Source organism: Sorex fumeus, unplaced genomic scaffold (assembly GCF_029834395.1).
Source record: "Sorex fumeus unplaced genomic scaffold, SorFum_2.1 ptg000006l, whole genome shotgun sequence".
Taxonomy (NCBI): Eukaryota; Metazoa; Chordata; class Mammalia; order Eulipotyphla; family Soricidae; genus Sorex; species Sorex fumeus.
This window is the reverse complement of record NW_026606063.1, coordinates 65,919,692-65,942,028: the sequence shown is the minus strand read 5'-3', so window position 1 is coordinate 65,942,028 and position 22,337 is coordinate 65,919,692. Positions and strand designations below refer to the sequence as shown.

General features: G+C 38.6%; 1 protein-coding gene across 1 annotated transcript in view; it reads left to right on the top strand.

Annotated features, from left to right (window-relative positions):
• The first annotated feature begins 4,614 nt into the window (after positions 1–4,614).
• Positions 4,615–22,337, top strand: part of TMEM182 (transmembrane protein 182) — a 78,098-nt gene continuing 60,375 nt past the window's right edge. The window contains exons 1-3 of the mRNA XM_056125109.1: positions 4,615–4,889; positions 5,122–5,221; positions 6,676–6,774. Of these exons, the coding sequence (XP_055981084.1) occupies positions 4,758–4,889; positions 5,122–5,221; positions 6,676–6,774 (331 nt within the window). The 5' untranslated portion in view covers positions 4,615–4,757. The remainder of the gene's footprint in view (positions 4,890–5,121; positions 5,222–6,675; positions 6,775–22,337) is intronic.

Genomic DNA, 22,337 nt, shown 5'->3' with positions numbered 1-22,337 from the left:
TAAATGTTTAAAAGTTTTAAATCTAGAAGTGGGACTTATATGTGGAAAGTCTCTGAGTTGTACAAATAGTGTCCCTGGAGAATTTTATTGATGACCCACTGTCATCCTGTTGGTCATCGATTGCCTCAAGCAGGCCCCAGTAATATCTCCTTCATCCTAGCCCTGAGATTTTAAAAAGTGCCACATTCGAGGCTTTTTCAGGGTCAAGAGAATGAGACTCATCATTGTTACTGGTTTTTGGCATACTGAATACGCCACGGGGAGTTTGCCAGACTCTGCCGTGTGGGCAGCATACTTTTGGTAGACTGCCAGGTTCTCCAGAGTATGATGACCCAAATCCAAAAAAAAAATATGTAGCACATAATAGGAACTTGATAAACATTTTCTGGAGAAGAATCCATCTGATGTAAGAAAAAACACTGTCTTTTTCCGAGTACTACCAGACGTGAGCCCTGAGCACAATTGAGTGTGACTCCAAAACTCCAAAATGGAAAACAAAAGGAAAGAAAAAACAAGAATGAGAGATGAAAGAAACAAAAGGAAATTTTAAGAAAAATGAAAGAAAGGGAGAAAGAGAGAAAAAGAAAGAAAAAGGAAAAAAGAAAGGAAGAAAGTAAGGAAATAAGGAAGAAAAAAGGAAGGAAGGAAGGAAGGAAGGAAGGAAGGAAGGAAGGAAGGAAGGAAGGAAGAAAAATGCCTTCCAATCAAAGAAGTCACGGTCCTCCCGTTGTTCATCGATTTGCTCGAGTGGTCCCAGTAACATCTCCCTTGGAGACTTTGTTGTTACTGTGTTTGGCATATCGAGCACGTCATGGGTAGCTTGCCAGGCTCTGCCAAGCGGGCGAGATACTCTCAGTAGCTTGCCAGGCTCTCCGAGAGGGGCAGAGGAATCGAACTCGGGTCGGCCATATTGGCTGCTTGCAAGGCAAACGCCCTACAGCTGTGTTATCGCTCCAGCCCAAAGAAGGAGATTAGTCAAAAATTCAGGGGAAGGGGCCAAAGGGGTGGATGATGCCAAGTGGGAAAGGCACTGAGGAAGATGGGAGAAATTGGAAAGAAGTCAGCCTGTTGAACCTGAATCAAATCTAAAATTCTAGCTTAAGGATTTTTTATGTTATTTATCTTTTGAATTCTAATTTTTCATCAAGTATAGCTTTTAGGTAAAGACAGGAAAGGAGAAGTCTGATGTACATAATATAAAACTAATTTGACACTTCTCTCTTATTGTCACACCTTGCAATGCTCAGGGGTTACTCCTGGCTCTGCACTTAGGAATCACTCCTAGGTGGCTTGGGGGGAACATATGGTATGCTGGGGATCAAAGGTGGTTGGCTGCCTGCATATGAGACAAGTGCCCTACCTGCTGTATTATCTCTGGTCCTTTTTCCTAGACTTGAACATTTGTTGGTACAGCTCAGTGTCTTTGTTTTTTTTTATTATTCCTGGTTGAGTGATGGTGGTGGTGGTGCTGTGTTTGTGTGTGTGTGTGATTGTGAGTGTGAGTGAGTGTGTGTGTGTGTGTGTGTTTCCAGCTTCTCACAGTCCTGATGCTGAGACATCTCTCTCCCAAACTGAGCTTTAGTAGTAGTAGTAGAGTAGTCAGAGAGAGTGGAGATCCCTTGGTGTTTATAGGCGTCCTCTGCAGGGTGAGACTCTGGCTACTTGTAACTTGAGAAAGTCTCTTGCCACCAATTTATCTTTCTTTAAATCCCCATGTGGAACCAATATTAACTAGAGATGAATGGCTTGTTTGCTGCTCTGATCTAACTATCTGCACTGTGATGACCAGTATGGGATTCTGGACAAACAGGTAGGCTACCTGATGGGGATGCTGTGTCCACCCCACCTTCCATTGCCCCGTGTTTATTGATACTGGACTGGGCAGTTGCAGTGTGGAGGTAGTGTGGGACTCCCAAGTGTGATTTTTCTTAGTATTACTATTCTAGCTGAATAAAATTCTCCTTTTAATTAATTATTCTCACGATTAAATTGGGCTGAAGTATACAATCCACATACAGATATTTCCATATACATTTACAGATCACATGGTTAAGAGACCATTAATTATGTTTATCACTGCATCTAAATAATAAGGATGGTAACATTGTTAGACCATGTCCTGAATATTTCACTGATTATGCCTTATTTATTAAACTGACTCCTGAAAGTAACAGCAAAGAAATGAGATTTGGATTGTAACAGTCCAAAGATAGTTAAAGAAAATAGGTTTTTCTTAGAAAAATATGTTTATGTTTAAGAGGGAAATGGAGGTTTTGGATTGACGAGGCATGAAGGCATGAGATGATTATTTCTTCAAAACACTGCGTAGTTCTATGCCAACAGAGGGCTTCACTTATAACACTCAGAAGATGTAGTAGGTTGTAATAGATACAGAGGCATATATCCTTTTATTTTATTTTTAGGATAAATTCCTTTTATTACATAATATTAAGTAGTCATGCTCAATCAACAAGGTCATCAGGAACTTGTAAATTTTCTGCTAATAACATAGTCCATTTTTGGCATGATATAATATGAAAATGTTCATTTTCTTTATAATCTTGCAAACGAGAGAATAAATAAAGACACTAACATACAAGAACTTCATTTCCTTTAGCAGTTAAGATTAAAAGAGGTTAACTTATATTTATTGTAAGCCAAAGATTTTCCCTGACCCTACTAACAAACTAGCTCTTGGTTAGAGAAATGAGAGAGAGGATACAGGAAAAAGCACCCCCTGGATTCCCCAATGGTCTATTTGGGGTGTTTTTGTGAACTTTAGCTCATTATAATAAGACTAGTCAAAATTGAAAACATTCTAATCAAAATGGGTCTGCACATGCCTTTCTAGCCATAGTCAGGAGGGAACTGCACGCTGCACATCAGGAACACCATCCAGTGTCTCTTGACTTGTTCTTCAAATTTGCCCTAATCAACTGGGAGAGAACATCAATTCGCAGAGGGGACACTTTTTGTCAAAACTGGAATCAAAGCTGGAATTAAACCAAAAGACTGTCCTATGACCATGAAAATGCTGACTTGAAGGGTCAGGAATAATGGGCATATATATATATATATTTTAATAAATATTTTTATTTTATTTTTTCTTTGGGGGTCATATCCAGCACTGCTCAGGGCTGACTCCTGCTATGCTCAGGGATCACACCTGGTGGCACTTTGGGAACCAAATGAGATGGTGGGGATTGAGTCTGAGTTGGGGGCCTACAAGACAAACTTCCTTCCCACTGTACTATTGCCCTGGTTCCTCCTTTAAAATATATATTTTAAGCAAAGCATCTTTTCGCACAAATTTTGGCAGAAATTCAGTCAGAGTGAGAAATTCAGTCAGAGTGAGGTGGACAGGGTATCTTCAAATGCAAATATAATTTGATGACACAAAGAATTTTAAAAAGTAGAATTGAACATTGAACAAGAGGTAAGCTTGGATATAGTCTCATGTTCCATTTAACTGCATAGCTAATGATTCAGACTTAAAATTTCTCTGGTCACCTCCTGCTGTGTAGAGCTGGTGTTGGCCAAACACTCACATCCTTAGTAAGCACTCATCATTGTGCTTTAACCGAATTCTGACCTAGAGATCTAAATGATGTTAAACAAAAAGAAACAATAAAGGAAGTAGGTAGATTTTAGATGATTCTTTAAAACGCATGGTACAAATGCTACTTTACAGAACATAAAAGCAATTGTAGTGATAATACAAGTCTTAAAACATTGCTCTTATAGAAATATTATAAATTCTTAAAAATACTTTCTGGCATATTCAGATATGAAGAGAAAATACACAAGTAGTAAAGAGAAGAGACATGAATAAAATAGATATCTTTTTGCTAACTGGTGAATGGAATGATTTTCAAATAGAAGGTGGATATTTAAAATGAAGAAAGAAAAAGAAAACATACAGAGATTCTTTTATTGTAATCCAGAAAAACAATATATTTTTGACTCTAGTTTTTAGAGTCAAAAATCAACATTCTTTAGGATGGTTATTTGGAAAACTGTCCACAAAGTCTGAGAGCTTATTTAGAAAGTACTGTTTTTAAAATATATTTAGTGTGTAAATTAATTTTTATATTTTTGGTAGTTTTTGAGACAGGACATTTTCTTTGTGAATAGAGACCACTTTTGACAATGGCTCAGCCATTTGGGTTTTAAGGTTTGGTGCTGGCCTTGTGGGGTTCAGAGTGAATGTGTGGTCGTAGGTATTGAACTCAGGGTTTGGGCTTGATAGAAATATGATATATTATTGGAACTATCTCTCCAGTCCCATCCTGATTATGTGAGCACTCATCTGAATGTGACAATGATTTCATGCCATTCCATCCTCTTTCCACTTCTATGAATTATCCAATAGCAATAATTATCATTCTAACCAGATCATGATACTCCTCTCTATAGTCAGGGGAAGGTCAGCTATTTTTTGATCCCCAGGGGAGGCAGACAGTTCTTCAATCAGTATCCTAAAATAGCAGACCATTTTCAGCTGTTGAGCTGGAGTTCCCCCAGCAGAGAGCAAAGGGAATACAAACTCACTGTCTGGGCGTTAGCAAGAAGCCAGCAAAACAAGACCTAGGAGTGTAGGAGTGGTTTCTCAAAAAGATTTTGCCTAATCAAATCCTTTAATTTTATATATATATACATATACATATATATATAATACTTTTTTGCATTAAGAAGCTAGGTGTCTGCCATTTTTTATTTCTTTTTAATATTATATACAGGGAAATAGTGACTTGAGAATGAGACTGAATGTTGCCATCTTCTTTGGGGCTCTTTTTGGTGCTTTGGGGGTTTTACTCTTTTTGGTGGCCTTTGGATCGGACTATTGGCTTCTTGCAACTGAAGTGGGACGGTGTTCAGGTGAACAGAATGTGCGTTTCTTCAAAATATTTATGTAATTGATAACAAGAATAGCTGTATGCCTACTATTGAAAGCAGAGAAAAGTTGTGGAATCTTTATTTCTTCATTAAAAAAGATATCTAGAAAGCTACTGATCATTATTACTAGAAATAATGTATATTATTTAAAAAGTATTCTGGATGTTATAATTTAAATTATCTTCCTGTGCTGATGAAAAGTTACTTCATTCCTGTTTCATGCAGATAGAGAATATAACTTTCCATCATGAAGGATTCTTCTGGAGATGTTGGTTTCATGGGATTGTAGAAGAAAATAATTCTAATATCTGGAAGTTCTGGTACAGTAAGTGAAACTTACCCTTTGTCTTTAAAATAAAAATAATTTATTTAGTACATGTTACTTACAAAATAGAAATACATTCTTAATTATGGAAATAATAGGAAATCTTTAGAAAATTCATGAATAATTTCTTCTCTCTAAGCAGAAATGGCTATTTGAATAATTATTTTAATATAAAGAAGTCTGAATATTTATAGCAAACTACATTTTCCTTCCACATATTTAAAATATAACAGTCCTAGCAAACAGATATTACCTAAAATATTTTATTTATGATAGGTATATTTTAATGTTTAGCTAGAAGTTGTTGAAATATCAATTTAAAAATCATAAAGGTGCATTATTTTGTATTCATGACTTCAAAGCCAACATCTTTTTTGTAATAAAACTTAATTACTAGTGGTAGATGAAAGCTTGTTTTATTCAGGCCTTACCCAAGTTTGTGAACAATATCAATAAGTGCCTTTCTTTTTTGATGTTTTTATTCTTCTGCAGACATTTTGAAGTTCTCTTTTTGGTAATGGAGTGTTTAAAAATATGAGGCATTCTTTCAACTATATTTCCTATATTGTACAAATCATTGAGAATCAATTCACTTAAAACAATTGGTTATCTTGTTGTGTTCACCAAAAAAACTGTTTATTCCCCTAAAACTTATTTCTGTGGATCCTTATTAAATACTCTTGTGGTAAATCCGGTGTGTATAGATCACAGATGTAAACAAGGTGATAGCAAGTTGACAAGTGTAAAAGGGACATAAGAATGATAAAATGGCATTTTGAGAGGAATACTAGACTGAACATTTTATAGTCATTTGGGTTAGATAAATAAGTATACAATCTGCCAATAAAATTATTTGAAATATGTCAAAGTAAAATGTCATATTGTACAAGAGAGATTTTGTCATGAACTTAGAATTCAGGAGAATATTTTATTCTTTCTTAAAGGAAATATTATAAATCTTTAAGTAGTCAAACAGCAGCATTATTTTTGTGACTTAAATGCTAAAAATGTTTTCAAGTTAGTAACTTGTAAAATATATCATTAGCACCCCTTTCCTAAAAATTATGTATAAAAGTTTATATCAATTGTAACTCATCAAAAAGACAATCTAAATTCATAACATTTGTAAATAATTATTTTTATAATACTTTCTAAATATCAGGTCAGGAACTGAAGAAGTTTCTGAAAATAAGTGAAATGTGGTGTCTTCCATTTTAAGGTGACATTAAAGGGATTATCTATAATGAACTGTACAATGACTTGGATGTTTTGGAGAATTTACTGTTCTCTCAGTAACTTTATTTTAGGAAGTCTTATCCTTCATGCAACAATTTTATGAATTCATTCATTGAGCCTGCAGTTTTCTTTTGGCTGTGCATGATGTTGATCCTGTTTCAGTTTTCTTCTAGGATCTATACTCAGCTTCTCAATAACAAATTTGATTTCCTTTCTAGCCAATCAGCCTCAGACAAAGAACTGTACCCATGCTTACCTGTCTCCATATCCTTTCATGAGAGGAGAACACAATTCCACCTCCTATGACTCTGCACTCAGTAAGTAACTTTGCTTTAGTGGAAAATTGTTTTATGAAGAATGTCTACCACAGGTATTTTATGGACAAAATATTTTTTCTTATTAATTTTCTATCTATCAATGAACTAGATACCATTTCTAATGCACTATTTACTTTCTAATAGAATATGTAAATATTGAAAAGTAGTCTAAAAGTCTTAAAGTAAAGCCTAGACACCAGAGAGTTGATACAGGAGGTAAAGCAACCTTTCTTGCTTGAGACAAAATAGGTTACATCCCTGATTTATGTCCCAGTACTACATGTGGTTCCCCTGAGCACTGCTGTGGGGCAATCTGAGTATTGTCACTGTCACTGTCTCTGTCCTCTCGTTGTTCATCAATTTGCTTGAGCGGGCACAGTACCATTGTGAGACTTGTTGTTACTGTGTTTGGCATATCAAATACGTCATGGGGAGCTTGCCAGGCTTTACCGTGTGGGCCCAGGAAAGTCTACTGAGCACTGCTGGGTGTGTTCTTTCCCTTCAAACAAAAATTAAAAGTAAAGTCATTGTAATATGTTGTCATTTATAAAGACCATTTAGGGAGGGCTGTTTTCTAGCAGTGCTCAGGGAACCAGAAGACCATCCTGAACCATCAGCAAGCCTGGTGGTACTTGAAGAACCTCCAGGACCATGCACACCAGGGCTCCATGGTGCCAGGCACTGAGCTGGGTCACATGTATACTAGGGCTGCACATCAGGTCTCTGAACTTAATCTCTGGCCCCTAAATATCATTTTTAAGAAATGTTACTAGGTATGAAAATGCTGATTTTCATTGAAAATAACTACTTCTTAAGGATTAACTGATCTAAAAACTAATCTTACATGTTGAAAATATAGTCTTACATGTTGAAAATATAATAATGTGCCTTGATTAATACTTTTGTTGTTGTTGCATATAAGTTATCCAATTTCTACAAAGTGACTCAACTTGGTTGTCTTTGACACCTTATATGAGTATTGTCCTTAACTGGGAGTCATGATGATCTCTGCTCTTTTGCGTTGTCATACTATTCACTATAAAAGAAGCACGTGGACTAAGTTTCAACTGAAAGTAATAAATCTAGTTTTTTGTTTGTTTGCTTTGTTTGGAGCTACACCCAATAGTGCTCAGGGCTTTCTCTGTCTCCTTGCTCAGGGAGCACTTCTCGTGGTACTCAGAGAATCATGTAGGTGGTCCTGGGGATAGAACCCACATCAACTACATGCAAGGCAGACACCTTACAAACAGAACCATCTCTCTGACTCTTAAATCTGGTTTTATAATATGTATTTTGTCAGTCTAGTGTGTCAATTTTTATTTTCAACTAGTTCCATAGAATTTTTATTTACATGTTTATAAAATCCATAAACCTATGGATTGTTACAGACTTAATTTATGTTGAATACAGAGTTATTTTTTCAATTATAATAACATAATATTCTAGATAAAGTTAAGATTATCCAGAGAATTGCTTTAAGATGTGATCAAAGTTCATTTGTATAAATGACATCTTTTTGAATCAGATAAAAAAATTTCCAGAAATTAGTAACATAAGAGCTCAGTGTTATGGGAGGTTTGATTTTTACACCTATGTTAAAAATGTTAAATGTCTTACTCTGTAACAGATTGACTCATGTTCAAATGCCATTTTAAGTTTGTTTTTATGCATGGGAGTATTAGCTATAATTAGCTTCATGGTTTGTCTACATGACTAAGATGTTACCAAAAACTATTTTGATCCTTCAGATAATTTCCACATATGATTTGTTCATTAGCAAATGAGATTTTCTGTCCTTTAGTGTAAACACACAATTTATTTGAATAAATGTAAGAGTGAATACATGTTTTATTTTGTTGAAAGAGTTAATGTCACATAAAAAAGATAGTTAATGTGGAGACTTAAGTCAGGAAACCTGGATAGAATTTCATGTTGTGATCTCAGAGGAGATCCTCTGCATTCTGCCTTACTTATAGTGGACAGTCTGTCAACACTAATCACATGCAGTAGATACCTTTCAAGAAGCATTAAGACTAATACTAGACCAATAAACTGGGTAATATAGTGCAACCAAATTGAGATGTAAAATTAACTATTATGCAACTTAATTAAACTTTACATCATTTATCTATTTTCCCATCTTTCTGCAAGAATACATTTTCATAGTCTTTTTTTGGTTTGTCAAAGGATATAACATATGCTTATGCGTTGTCACTTACTTGACATTTTATGGAGAGAATGAGAGATTTGAGGGGGAAACTAGGGAACTGGCACATAGACATGTTTCTGTGTTTAAACATGAGGATGTTTATGTTCAAAAGAAGTGTCTTTGGCAGATTTTCATAACAAGCAATACAAAATAAATTATTTAGCATCTGCCTTTGGGGCAGGCTTGGGTGGTGGTGGTAGAATTCAAAATAGTGGTGGTGGAAAGATGTAATGATGGTGGCACTGGTGTGGAAATATTGAATGCAATAAATTATTGTGAACAAATTTGTAAATATTAAATAAATAAATAAATAAATAAATAAATAAAAGAGAGTTTGGGGTTGGAGGATAGTGCAGGATTTTAGGCACTTCCTTGCATGCAGAAATCTGGGTTCCATCCCCAGCACCATATACGGTGCCTGAACCCCATCAGAAGTGATCCCTGAGTACAGAGATGGGAGTAAGACCTGAGCACTGCTAAGTGTGGCCCCACAAACAAACAGAACTGGCTTTGGGTTTTGAAAAAGTGTGCAGTATGTGCTTTTTATTTAAAAATTGCTGGTGGTTTTCTATTCATATTTGTCAAAGTCTCTTGCATCATGGATGATGCTGGCCCTATTGCTGACAAAATAAGTTAAGACATAGGAAAAATGTGACAAACTGATAAACAAAATCATCAGGGAAAATGGAATCTTTTCTTCTTGTTTTTAATAATGAATGAATGAATGAATGAAGTCTATTAGAAGTCTATATAAGTTGGTTTACTAGAAATAGCATATGCATACATAATTAGTATCAGTATTATTCACACGCTGAGGTCCTGAGATGATAGACATATTGTATGTACTCTATCCCAGGGAATTTTAAGCCTTAGTTTTAGTATTGGCTAATAAAATCATAATTATATTTGAGTTATTCATTTTTCTCTCTTTTTTTAAAATCCAAGAGAAGGGCATAGATCTCATCAAAAGGAGTCTATCTAATCTAAAGTGTGTTTTATTTTAGTCCCTTATGCCACATAATCATTATTGGACCCCAGATCCACTATTTGAACTCAAATATATTTATAATTATTAGGTATAATACACTCACCAACTCATCTTGAGAACACTTAAAATATTGTTTATAAAACTCTAATAGCTATATCTTGGCCTGAAAAAATATTGAAAAAATGTCTTTGTTGTCTCTTGATTTTTTATAATCACACTTATGATTTTATTAGCAAATATTAAAATTAAATATGGTAGTATATGATATATCTGGAAAGACTAATGTAGGAGCGTGATGTTATTGATTTAATTTTTATTTTTATAATAATGAGATGAATACCCCACTAGAGCCATACTTTTATTTATCTGATCATTAATTTTGCATTAGTTTTGAATTTTTTACTGGTAACCTTAGAAATGACCGTGAATTAAATGACTCATTTAACTGTCATCTGGGGAGATGACTCAGGCACACTTTGTATGTAGACACTCCAGGTTCAGTCCTTGACCCTGGTTTGTTCTAAAGGCACTACAGGGAGTGACCCTTAAGCATTACCCCAGCAATGATCCCATGAGCACTGACAGGTGTAGTCAATAAAGAAAAGGAATTAATGTTAGTGCTTAATATTAAATTATATAAAATTTTGTTATGTGTCAGTGTTTTTTTTTATTGGACTTAAGCAAAAGAACAAATTAAGCGTGTTAGTTTTTCTACTAGTTGATCTGATTCTGACCCATGTATAGTATTGGGCATAATTGTGTTTTTCCTTTAACTTTAAAATATCTCAAGATTATATTTAAAAACTTTTTTAAATGTTCAGTTCTAGTTATTTGAATGATCTTCCATGTTTAGAGATGGCAACTTAAATTTTAGAACTGTTTCTGAGGTCACTGTCACTGTTATCCCGTTGTTCATCGATTTGCTTGAGTGGGCCCAGTAAGGTCTCCATTTTGAGACTTGCTGTTATTGTGTTTGGCATATTGAGTATGTCACGAGTAGCTTTCCAGGATTTGCCGTGTGGGTGAGATACTCTTGGTAGCTTGCCAGGCTCTCCGAGAGGGGCGGAGGAATTGAACCCGGTCGGTAGTCTTGTGTATTTATTGAAATACATGAAACGATTTCACTACTTTTAGGATCTAGTATGAATTTATGTTTTCTGGCTTGTTTCAGGCTTAAATTCATCACAGTTCATTTGGTATAGTGTGACAATGATGTACTGAACATAAGCTAATTTTCAAGATAATTCAACACCTGAATGAATCAATCATTTTTCCTCTATGTCTCCATAGCCTATGATCTTACTTCTATTAAAGCACTTATTATACTTAATTATAATTGTTCATTTAACACCTTTCATTATTTTTTAAAATTGAAATTACCTAAAGGCATGGTATGCAACTTGCTCAAAGTTATGACCTCAGAACTTGGCATAGTTCTTAATAGCCAGTAGACATTTAAATATGTGCTTAAGATGACAATACAAACAGTATTTTGAGTAATCAACTATATTTAATTTTTTTCTCCAAGTAAAACATTTTCATAAGATGTCATAAAAAAAAACTTGCAGGCTATCGAATGTAGCCTGCCCACAGGGCAGAGTCTGGCAAACTCCCCGTGGCGTACCAAATATGCCAAATACCAGTAACAATGATGGGTCTCATTCTCCTAAAGAGCCGTGAATATAATCTCAGGGCTAGGATGAAAGAGACGTTACTGGGGCCTGCTCGAGGCAATTGAAGATTAACAGGATGATGAAATGAAATGAAATGAAAACATTTTCAAACTTAAATTTCGTGACTATCTTTATTAAATATATCATATTGAACCACTTTATCTTCTATGGATGAGTTGAAGCAATCATAGGCAGTTTTGCCACTAAGACTTTCTTTGAGTTCTTGGGGCTGGAGAGATAGCACAGTGGGTAGGGCGTTTGCTTTGCATGCGGCAGACTCGAGTTCGATTCCCAGCATCCCATATGGTCCCCTGAGCACCACCAGGAGTATTTACTGAGTGCAAGAACCAGGAGTAACCCCTGTGCATCTCCAGGTGTGACCTGAAAGGCAAAAAAAAAAAAAAAATATATATATATATATATATATATATATATATATATATATGACTTTCTTTGAGTTCTTAAGACTCTTGATCTTACTGCCTCAGGACCTTTGCATGGGCTATTTCACCTACTCAAATACTGTTTCTTTCTTTCCGATCCCTCCTCTCTTAATTTTTTTTTTTACAAACTAACTTTAGTGTACAGTATCTCGTGCTGTAGGGAATAGAGAACAAATCATAGTTTGAAAAAACAAGGCTAATTTTCTCCTACCACATCTGTAGCAGTTGTCATGGTGAAGCATTCTAAGTTGGGATTCCTTTCAACAATTTCTCTCATCATGCGCAGTGGGTGACATTCACCTTCATAATCTTCTTCAGAAGAGCACAAGTGTCCCTAGAATTCTCCAGTAACTTTCTGTTCTTGTCCACATCATCAGAAGTGTTAAGTTACCTCTGTTGTGCTGAACTCGGAATTCTTGGTTACTTAACTACAGTAAGAGTAGCACAGAGTCTTGAAGGTGTAGTACAGTGAAAGAGAAGGAAGAAGATTTGGGAAGAAGTTAGAAGGATCTAGCTAAAAGAGTAATCTTTTTCATATGTTGATCATATTTTAAAAAGACTGAACAGCAGAAATGAGAAAGGGTTAATGGCTAGAAATGACTTGTAGGGCCCAAGTGATAATACAGGAGCTAATGTTTCTGTATGTGCTCTTACATAGGCTAATTTGGGTTTAATCTTTGACACTGCCTATGGTCCCTCAGACACCATCAGATAATCTGGTTTCCTGCTCTCTCTCTCCTGCTCACAAATAAAGGAATAGGTTTTTTCTGTTATTGTGCTCTAGAACCAAATTGCTTTCCAACTGGAACTAAACTGTGAATAAACCTAACTAAGAAAATTTGATTGAAGACAGAAACATGAGTGTCAAAACAAGAGGGCATGTTTTGAAGTGGATGATGTCCTTTTCATTTTGATTGCAACTGTGAGCGGGCACCAGTAACATCTCCATTGTGAGAGTTGTTACTGTTTTTGGCATATCAAATATGCCATGGAGAGCTTGCCAGGCTCTGCTGTGCAGGCGGGAGACTCTGAGTAGATTGCTGGGCTCTCTGAGAGGGACAGAGGAATCGAATCCGGGTCGGCTGTGTGCAAGGCAAAAGCCCTACCCACTGTACTAAGATACAAAATTTGGGTTTATGGTGGAAGACCAGTTTGAAATAATTCAGCAATTGCTTGATGTGTAAACCAATCTTCCCTGAATAATGCTAATGAGCACAATGGACGCTAAGGAGGAATTGACTAGGTGGTTTTTTAAAAAATTATTATTACATACATGTTTTATTATTGCTGTTGTTTCTGGGGCCTCACTGGGCAGTGTTCAGAGCTTTCTTCTGCCTTTGATGCCAGATATCACTTCTGGTGGTGCTCATGGTACCATATGTGGTGCTGAGGAATAAACAAGCATTGACTGCACACAAGGAAAATGCATAAACCCTTGAATATTTCATCTTTAAAAAATAATTATAATAAAGGCAGTGAAATATGGTTAGGGGAGAAAGAAGAAAGAAAAAAGCATATTACAATGGACGAAGAGCAGGAGTCTGAATGAGAGACTGGTGTGTTGTCAAAGGACCAGCAGGAGGGAAGGTGTGGAGGAGGCTGAGGTCCTTAAGGACTAAAGCAGAATGAGTGAGCAGGAGAGGGAGAATAGGAAACCAGATTATAAACAGTTCATGTGAAGATTCCTAGAACCTTTAGGAACTTCTCCAGTCAATGACCCTACTTTAGAGGATCATAAAGGCAGTCCTCTATTTTGAGGTATCTACTTATAAACTTAAATTCACATACCCTGCCAATTGGCTTAGGCCTCAGAGCTACTTTGCATCCCTCTCCTGCTCACTGTCCATTCTCTCTGTCCTACCTTTGTCCCCTTGACAGTGCTCTCCTGTCCCTCAGGGAGCCAGTCTCTTTTCCTGCATATTTTGCTGCTGGCCAACCCTGCTGAGAGCCACGCCCAATCCTAGATTCCCTTCCCTTCTTTACTCCCAGTGGGGAAATTAAGAAGCAGTGATCCTCAGAAAAGGGCAGAGGAACAGAGAGATGGGAATGTTAAGGCTTATTGTGGCATGTGGGCAATGAAGGAACTAATACCTTTGCAACTGACTCACACTTGTACTTGGAATAGCAACCAAAATAGCACAGCATTAGCTAGAGTACAAAGTCTTTACCAAAATAATTGTGCACGCGCACATTTTTTCTTACTATACAGAACAAAATAAAGTATAAACATGAATACACTGTATTGAACTGTTTTAAACAACAGGGGAATTTGAGTTCATAAAAATGTTAACAACCAAGAAAACACATCAGTACTTTGTAAGTATCTAATCTAGTTGGGCTTCTGGACCTTGGCCCTTTCCCCTTCCAAATCAGTTAGGCTGGGCTATCCTAACTTTATTTACTGATATTTTGGTATTTTGGTATTCGTATTTGGAGATGTTCATATGAGAAAATTATGGATGCTATTTTAAGTATATTAAATAATTTTAAGCCTTTTCTCTGTTTAAGATAGGGGGAGAAAAGTAGCACACAATTTAGTTAGTGAATATAATATAGTTTTGTTTTCAATAAACACCTAGATATTTGGAAATACTTTAGAATTTACTTAATTTCTTACTATACACTAAGCATAGCTGAAGTTCTTGTTTCTTATTGCAGAGCTTGGTTGCAGGTCTCAATGTCAGCTGTCTTTTCCTTGGAAGACCTAGCCAAGCTCTCTTGCACTCAGGTGGACCTAAGGGGCTATTTACAGAACTTCCTCATGGACAGTGCCTGATGGATCAGCTGGTTTTATAGCTGCAGAATCCAAACTCAAAGCAGCTCTCAGATTATATCCACAGAGGGTCATAGGTTGTTCTCCCTACTATTTATTTTTGGGCATCTCAGGACTTTTACAGGCACTTTTTTACAGGTAAAAAAGGCTTCTGATAATCTCCATGATTCACAATCACGATCACGACCACCCTGTTGTTCGTCGATTGCCTCGAGCAGGTGCCAGTAACGTCTTCTTCGTCCTAGCCCTGAGATTTTTTTTTTTAAAGTGCCATATTCAAGGCTTTTTCAGGGTTAGGAGAATGAGACCCATCATTGTTACTGGTATTTGGCATATTGGGTATACCACGGGGAGTTTGCCAGACTCTGCCGTGTGGGCATGTTACATTTGGTAGTCTGCCAGTTTGACCAAATTAGGAATGAGATGATAAGATGTCATCTTATCATCCGGGAGCTGAGTGTGATGATCTCTGGATCCTGGCCGTTGTTGGAGTTACACGGCAGTTGGTGGGTGTAACTGTCTAGTTACTGGCAGGTCCAGTCCCAAACTGTGCAGGCTTGGAGATCTCAGCCCCGGGTCCCACACACCTGGGTTCCTCTGTCAGTTCTTTTATGCGTGAGGCTCATCCAAGTGTGTGGAGAGTGCTCCCAGCATGGCCTTGGCTGGGCCTCGGTGGTCTTCAGCTGTTGGGCCCTGGTGGAGACAGTCAGGCATAGGGTAGGAGACACTGTCTTGTTCTCTCCCAGGAGCTGAGTGTGATGATCTCTGGATCCTGGCCGTTGTTGGAGTTACACGGTAGTTGGTGGGTGTAACTGTCTAGTTACTGGCAGGTCCAGTCGCAAACTGTGCAGGCTTGGAGATCTCAGCCCCGGGTCCCACACACCTGGGTTCCTCTGTCAGTTCTTTTATGCGTGAGGCTCATCCAAGTGTGTGGAGAGTGCTCCCAGCATGGCCTTGGCTGGGCCTCTGTGGTCTTCAGCTGTTGGGCCCTGGTGGAGACAGTCAGGCATAGGGTAGGAGACTCCTACGATCTCCATGATTGCTTTTTGTAAATAAGATTGTAGCTTTTTGTTGTTATTTGTTTGTTTTTACAATAGCAAAACTTAACTTCCCTCCACATAGGGCAGGTACCAGACATTAGGAGTCTTCTGTTGATTTTTGTGGAAAATGCCAGTCACTCTCAGAAATCTTCAAAGAACAGGAAACTTCCAGGTACTCTAGACCAGAATTTTTGAACCTTAGCAGTATTAATATTAAGGTCAGATCTTCTTTGTAGAACTGTTCTGTGCATTTGAGTATAGTTAGCAGCATCCTGAACTCTTCCAAGCAGGTGAGAAGAGCACTCATGAGCAATGATGATAGAAAATGTCTCTATGCATTGCCTGATGTTTTGTAATGACTTGGCACAAAATCATATCTGTAATATGAGAACTACAGTCACATTCTAAGCATTCCCCCCAAATAGTCCTATTTCAGGGCTCACATTCTTCTTCAGACCTATATTCCAGCTTCCTATCTCATTCAGCTCTAGTGCCGGTCAAAGAGACATAAACTATAGTTAGATTCTTTCTACCTTCTTTCCTTCATAATATTCAAACCTGAATGTCAGCCTTGTATCTAATTGTTATAGCTTCTTGTAAGTGTTTTCTACATGAAAACTTTTTTTAATGTAGGATTATTGCTATTTATTCAGCCACTGATTAGCTGATTGAATTGGGCATGAACTCCACCTTACTTTTTTTTTCATAGTTTTATTTCTTTATTTTTCGTCTTATGTATATTTATTGAATCACTGTGGGAAAAGTTACTAAGATTTCAGATTTAAGTCTTGGTCATACAATGATCTAACACCTTTCCCTTCACCAGTACTCACATTTTTTTATATTTATTTATTGAATCACTGTGGGAAAAGTTACTAAGCTTTCAGATTTAAATCTCGGTCATACAATGATCAAACACCTTTCCCTTCACTAGTACTCATTTTTTACCACCCAAAACCTCAGTATACCTCCTCTCCCACCTCTCCAAATGCCTGTGAGGCAAATGATTTCTACTTAACTCTTCTCTACATTGATTCCATTCATTATTTCGACAAAAGATGCACCACTATTGTTTAGAATTTCCCCCCAACAATCAGAATTGCTAAAAGGCATTGTGAACTATTTTGTTTTATATAGCTGGTTACGAGAATCATATAATGTTGTGCAGCCGCTATTGCGGCCACGCAATTTTGGATTTCTGCAAAGAGTCAGATAATTTAGAGATTGGTTTCTGTGTGTCTGGTGTTATGGCTGTGTCGGAGAACCACTTGTGCAGGGTAACTCAAAGCCTGCCCATACCTGGCTTTCCTATAAGCTCTGAGGTGGCGGCCACCTTGTTGCTGGGGGTGGGGGAGAAAAGGCGGAAGGGAGCAACACCCTTTCCCTCCCGGGGAGGCATGGCGCCATAGTTTAACGTATGGTCCATTCACTTTTCTGCCGCAAGCTGCCAAGCTCTGGATTAAGTCCTTTTGCCTCTGGAGCCATGGCGGTACTGGAGAGCCACTCATGGGGGACAACTCGTGACCTCGGTAGGGCGTGAAGGATGAGACTTCCCTTCCCATGAGACTGCAGTTGCCCCATCACTGCCGGCTCATACCTGGCTTTCCAAAAAGCTCTGGGGAGGTGGCCACCTTGCTGCCAGGGGGGGAAAAGGCAGAAGGGAGAAACACCCTTTCCCTCCTGGGGAGGCATGGCACCTTAGTTTAACGCATGGTCCATTTACTTTTCTTTTGCAAGCTGCTGGGCTCTGGACTAAGTCCTTTTGCCTCTGGAGCCATGTCTGTGCCAGAGAACCGCTCATGGGGGGCAACTCATGACCTCGGTAGGGCATGAAGGATGAGCCGGTACCACCCCCCTTCCCATGAGACTGCAGTTACCCTGTCACCGCCGATTCATACCTGGCTTTCCAATAAGCTCTGAGGCGACAGCCACCTTGCTGTTGGTGGGGAGAAAGGCGGAAGGGAGCAACACCCTTTCTCTCCTGCGGAGGCATGGCGCCTTCGTTTTTAACGCATGGTCCATTCATTTTTCTTCCACAAGCTGCCAGGCTCTGGATTAAGTCCTTTTGCCTCTGGAGCCACGGACATGCCGGAGAACCACTTGTGGGAGGCAACTTGTGATCTCGGTAGGGCATGAAGGACAAGCCGGTACCGTCCCCCATCCAATGAGACTGCAGTTGCCCCGTCACCTCTGGCTTATATGGTTTTCCAATAAGCTCTGAGGCAGTGGCCACCTTGCTGCCAGGGAGAGAAAGGTGGAAGGGAACAACACCCCTTCCCTCCCGGGGAGGCATGGTGCCGTAGTTTAACGCATGGTCCATTCACTTTTCTGCTGCAAGCTGCAGGGCTCTGGATTAAGTCCTTTTGCCTCTGGAGCCATGGCCGTGAATGCGGTCCAGATGCATTTCTGCCAAAGGCTGCTGGGTTTTAAGATTTGTTTCTGAGTTTCTTGGATCATGACCATTAATCAGCTCGATCAGGAGCCAGAGAGGCCGTTTGTAGGTGGCGACTCGAGGTCTCCCTGGGATGGGGAGGAAAGGGCCAGTTCCACTTCCATCTGGTGAGTCCCCGCGTGTCTCATCACTGCAGGCCCAAACCTGACTGTCCAGTGGCCTCTGGAGTATGACGGTCACCAGGCCGCCAAGAAGAACAGGCCAAGGCACGAAACCTATTTCCACCTGGAGTGGCCCAGCCCCAATAACCTACCGCAGGAACAGGACGCATTTCTACCAAAAGCCTTTGGGTTCCGAGATTTGTTTCTGAGTCTCTTGGATCATGGCCATTAAGCAGTTCGATCAGGAACCAGAGAGGCCATTCCTCCAATTATATAGCTGAGCTGGAGGTGGTTTGTGGGTGTGTCTCCCACATACCTAACTTTTGGCCGTTTACTTTCTTGGTAAACTTTGCCCCAAGTTTTTGAGTCTGGCCAAAGGCACAGCAGCAATTTTGGGGTATCTGAAAGCCTGACGGTGCCATAAGACTGCTGATGCACTCGCCTGCACAGATTGACCTGCTGGCGGCACCATAGCCCCAACTACATGACAACTTTTGATAGGAGCTTGAAGTCTTCTGTTGGAAGAAAATGCAAATTAAATTGGTCCAGGTGTCTGAAACACTGGACTGTTTCAGGTGCTTCAGACATTCATTCTTCTCAGTTATCCATTCTCACTCTCAGGAAGATAAAATTTGCAGCTTGAGTCATGGTTGAAAGAATAGAAAAGAAACAGTGGCAGTGGGAGAAGACTGAGTGAAGAAAGAAGTGGAGAGATGATCCACAGTAGAGGGCGAGGGGAAGAACAGCTAATAGAAGGACTCACTGGTTTTATACTCTATCAGATGAGAGGAAGGGTAATTATCTGGTGCACCTGTAAAATAATCTCTCTGATTGTTACTTTATTTATGTACTATAGAAAGACTAGGGTGGAATCTGTGAGCCCCAGGAGGAAATTTACTCAATTCTAGATGCCTAAGACAAGGATAATAGGTATTGAAAATATGTCAAATTCTGGCATGATCCTCTTAAAACTATTTAACAACAATAGTAAAACCTATCAAATGAACACCATACCCAATCTTCTATATAAAGTAAAGTAAAGGCCCTCCCGTTGATCATCGATTTGCTTGAGCGGGCCCAGTAACGTCTCCCTTGGAGACTTTGTTGTTACTGTGTTTGGCATATCGAATACGTCACGGGGAGCTTGCCAGGCTCTGCCGTGCGGGCTAGATACTCTCAGTAGCTTGCCAGGCTCTCCGAGAGGGGCAGAGGAATCGAACTTGGGTCGGTCATGTTGGCTGCGTGCAAGGCAAACGCCCTACTGCTGTGCTATCGCTCCAGCCCATCTTCTATATATATATATATATATATATATATATATATATATATATATATATATTAAAATACTAGCCCTAGAATCCATTGCTTTCCTTGGATCATGGCCATTAAGCAGTTCGATCAGGAACCAGAGAGGCCATTCCTCCAATTATATAGCTGAGCTGGAGGTGGTTTGTGGGTGTGTCTCCCACATACCTAACTTTTGGCCGTTTACTTTCTTGGTAAACTTTGCCCCAAGTTTTTGGGTCTGGCCAAAGGCACAGCAGCAATTTTGGGGTATCTGAAAGCCTGACGGTATTTTATGATGAAGTTTTGGTGGGTCACAACTGGCATAAATCAAGGTTTATTCCTGGTTCTATGCTCAGGGATCGCTTCTGGTAACTTGGGGGACCATATGCCATGCTGGCAATCAAATCCAGGTCATCAAGTCTCATGCAGGCAAGTGCTTTAATGCTTAGACAATCTCTCCAGTCTTATAGAAAAAACTTAAAATTTTTAAGAATGAAGAAAATAGTATAAAGCAAATTTGTTATCACCATATCACCATTTAACTATCAACATATTTTTGTTGAATTATTAATATTACTGAGTTAAGATCTTTAAAACTTCGAGATGTGAGGTTTTATGACTTGTAAGTATTTCCTCACTATACATATCTTATCTTCATCACCTCAATAATATTTTTCATAGAATGAAAAAATGTGCATTTTGATAGGTTCAGATTATGGAAGTTTTTCTTTTATGGATTATACTCTGGATATCATATATGAGAACTGTGCAGGCCTCTGGTGCAAGTACTTTTGTATCTGTCATCTTAGTTCTCTTTCTGGTCTTCTATCGGTTACTTGATTTTATTTAGACTCCCATTCCATATTGGTTTATCTACCATGTTTTGAATATACTTGTTCTCTCCATTCCTTTTATCGTTCAGATGGTCCATTGAGTTTTGGGATATTATATTACTTGTCTAGAACTTCCTTTTAGTTCTTCTTCTTTCTATGTTCTACTTATTTTTTAAGATCAGATGAAGCTTTGGGTCTTCCATTTGTTGACTATGAACTGTCTCTGTAGAAGGCATGAGTTTTGCCTTCATAAAATCAGAATTCTAGATTTCTTACTGATGTTGTGTTGACACTAAAAGGAGCACTTCTAGGCACACTCAGGCACTAAGGGCACTTCTGCTTATGCTTTACTGCTACCATCTCTCAGAAAAAGCAGGAGTGAATCACTGTAGCTTCAAGTATGGCTTCCAGTGACATGGTGAAACTGCATAGTGGGGAACCTCCATGTCATTGAGTGGTAGTCAGATTCTTAACTATCCACTAGCTCTCCACTTGGACACCTCTTATCAGAGCAGGAGAGAGTTCATTTTTATTTTGTTGAGATGGAAGTCCAGAGTCCTCGTGTGGTCTCCACTGCTTCTGTGAATGGTGGCTTTATTACTGTCACAGGAATAAAAGTCCTTTTCAGCCTCCCCTGAAAGTTCCTTATGTATATCTGGAGGGAGGTGGCATTACCCTATTGCTGAAGTTCACTTTATCTGGTTGTATTTGGAAGGAACAGCTGACCGGATTTGCTAATGGGTTGGGTGCTGAGTGTGAGAAAAGGAGAAGAGTCAATGATGCCCATTTCATTTTGTCCTTAGCAACTGGAGGGATGAAGCTTCTATTATTAGAGATGTGGAAGACTGGGACAGAGGTGCTTTTAAAGAGGAAGCATCAGTAGTTTGAGGAGATTTTAAGTTAAGCATGCCTGATGGAGGTGTCAAGGAAGATTTGGAGTCAGAGTCTGGAGTTAATGGTGGTGGACTGGGAAGGGACTATATTTGTGGGGGTCACTGAATCAACCCCAAGTGAAGAATGTGGCCAGACAAGATGAGATAAGGGAAGTGAATTTAGAGAGAAAGAGGATTCATTCTAGGACTGAATCTGAAGATGTTCCATTGACAGCATGTCAGGAAGCGAAATCAGGCAGTTTGGGAAGCTGTAAGATCAAGTGGAGTGCTGTGTGGCACACATTTCTTGTCAGAGAGGGTAATGAAAATCTCGATCTAATGCTGTTTGTTGAGTAAGGTATGAGCTGAGATCTAACCTTTGCATTACAGCAATTTGATGTTTTCTGATATTTTTCTTACTCAGGCTAACCACTATTGTTTCCCTAAAAAGTGATAACAGATTTTTGTTCTTTCTGTTGTTTGTTTTTGTGTTTTGAGAAGTCACTCTTGACAGTACTTAGGGCTTACACCTGGCTCTGTGCTCAGGGATCACTCTTAGTGGTACTCAGGGAACTATATAGGGTGCTGAGGATGTACTACTACTGTATTCTTGCTCTCACCCCCAGTGATCACATTTTAGGTGGTCTTTTTTCTTATATATTAAATGTTAACACATGAATGATAGACAAAAGTACTATATGATAGGAGTAATTAAGCCTAGTGAATATATCAATACTGGGGGTTTGACCACAATGTTTAAAGTTTGTTTATCTATATCTTTATTTATTCTTCCTTTGTGCCTAGATTTTTTTAAAAAATATTATTTTTAAGCTTTATTCACTGTGATTTACAATGTTATAATACTGCTTGTGATAGGGTTTCATGAATATAA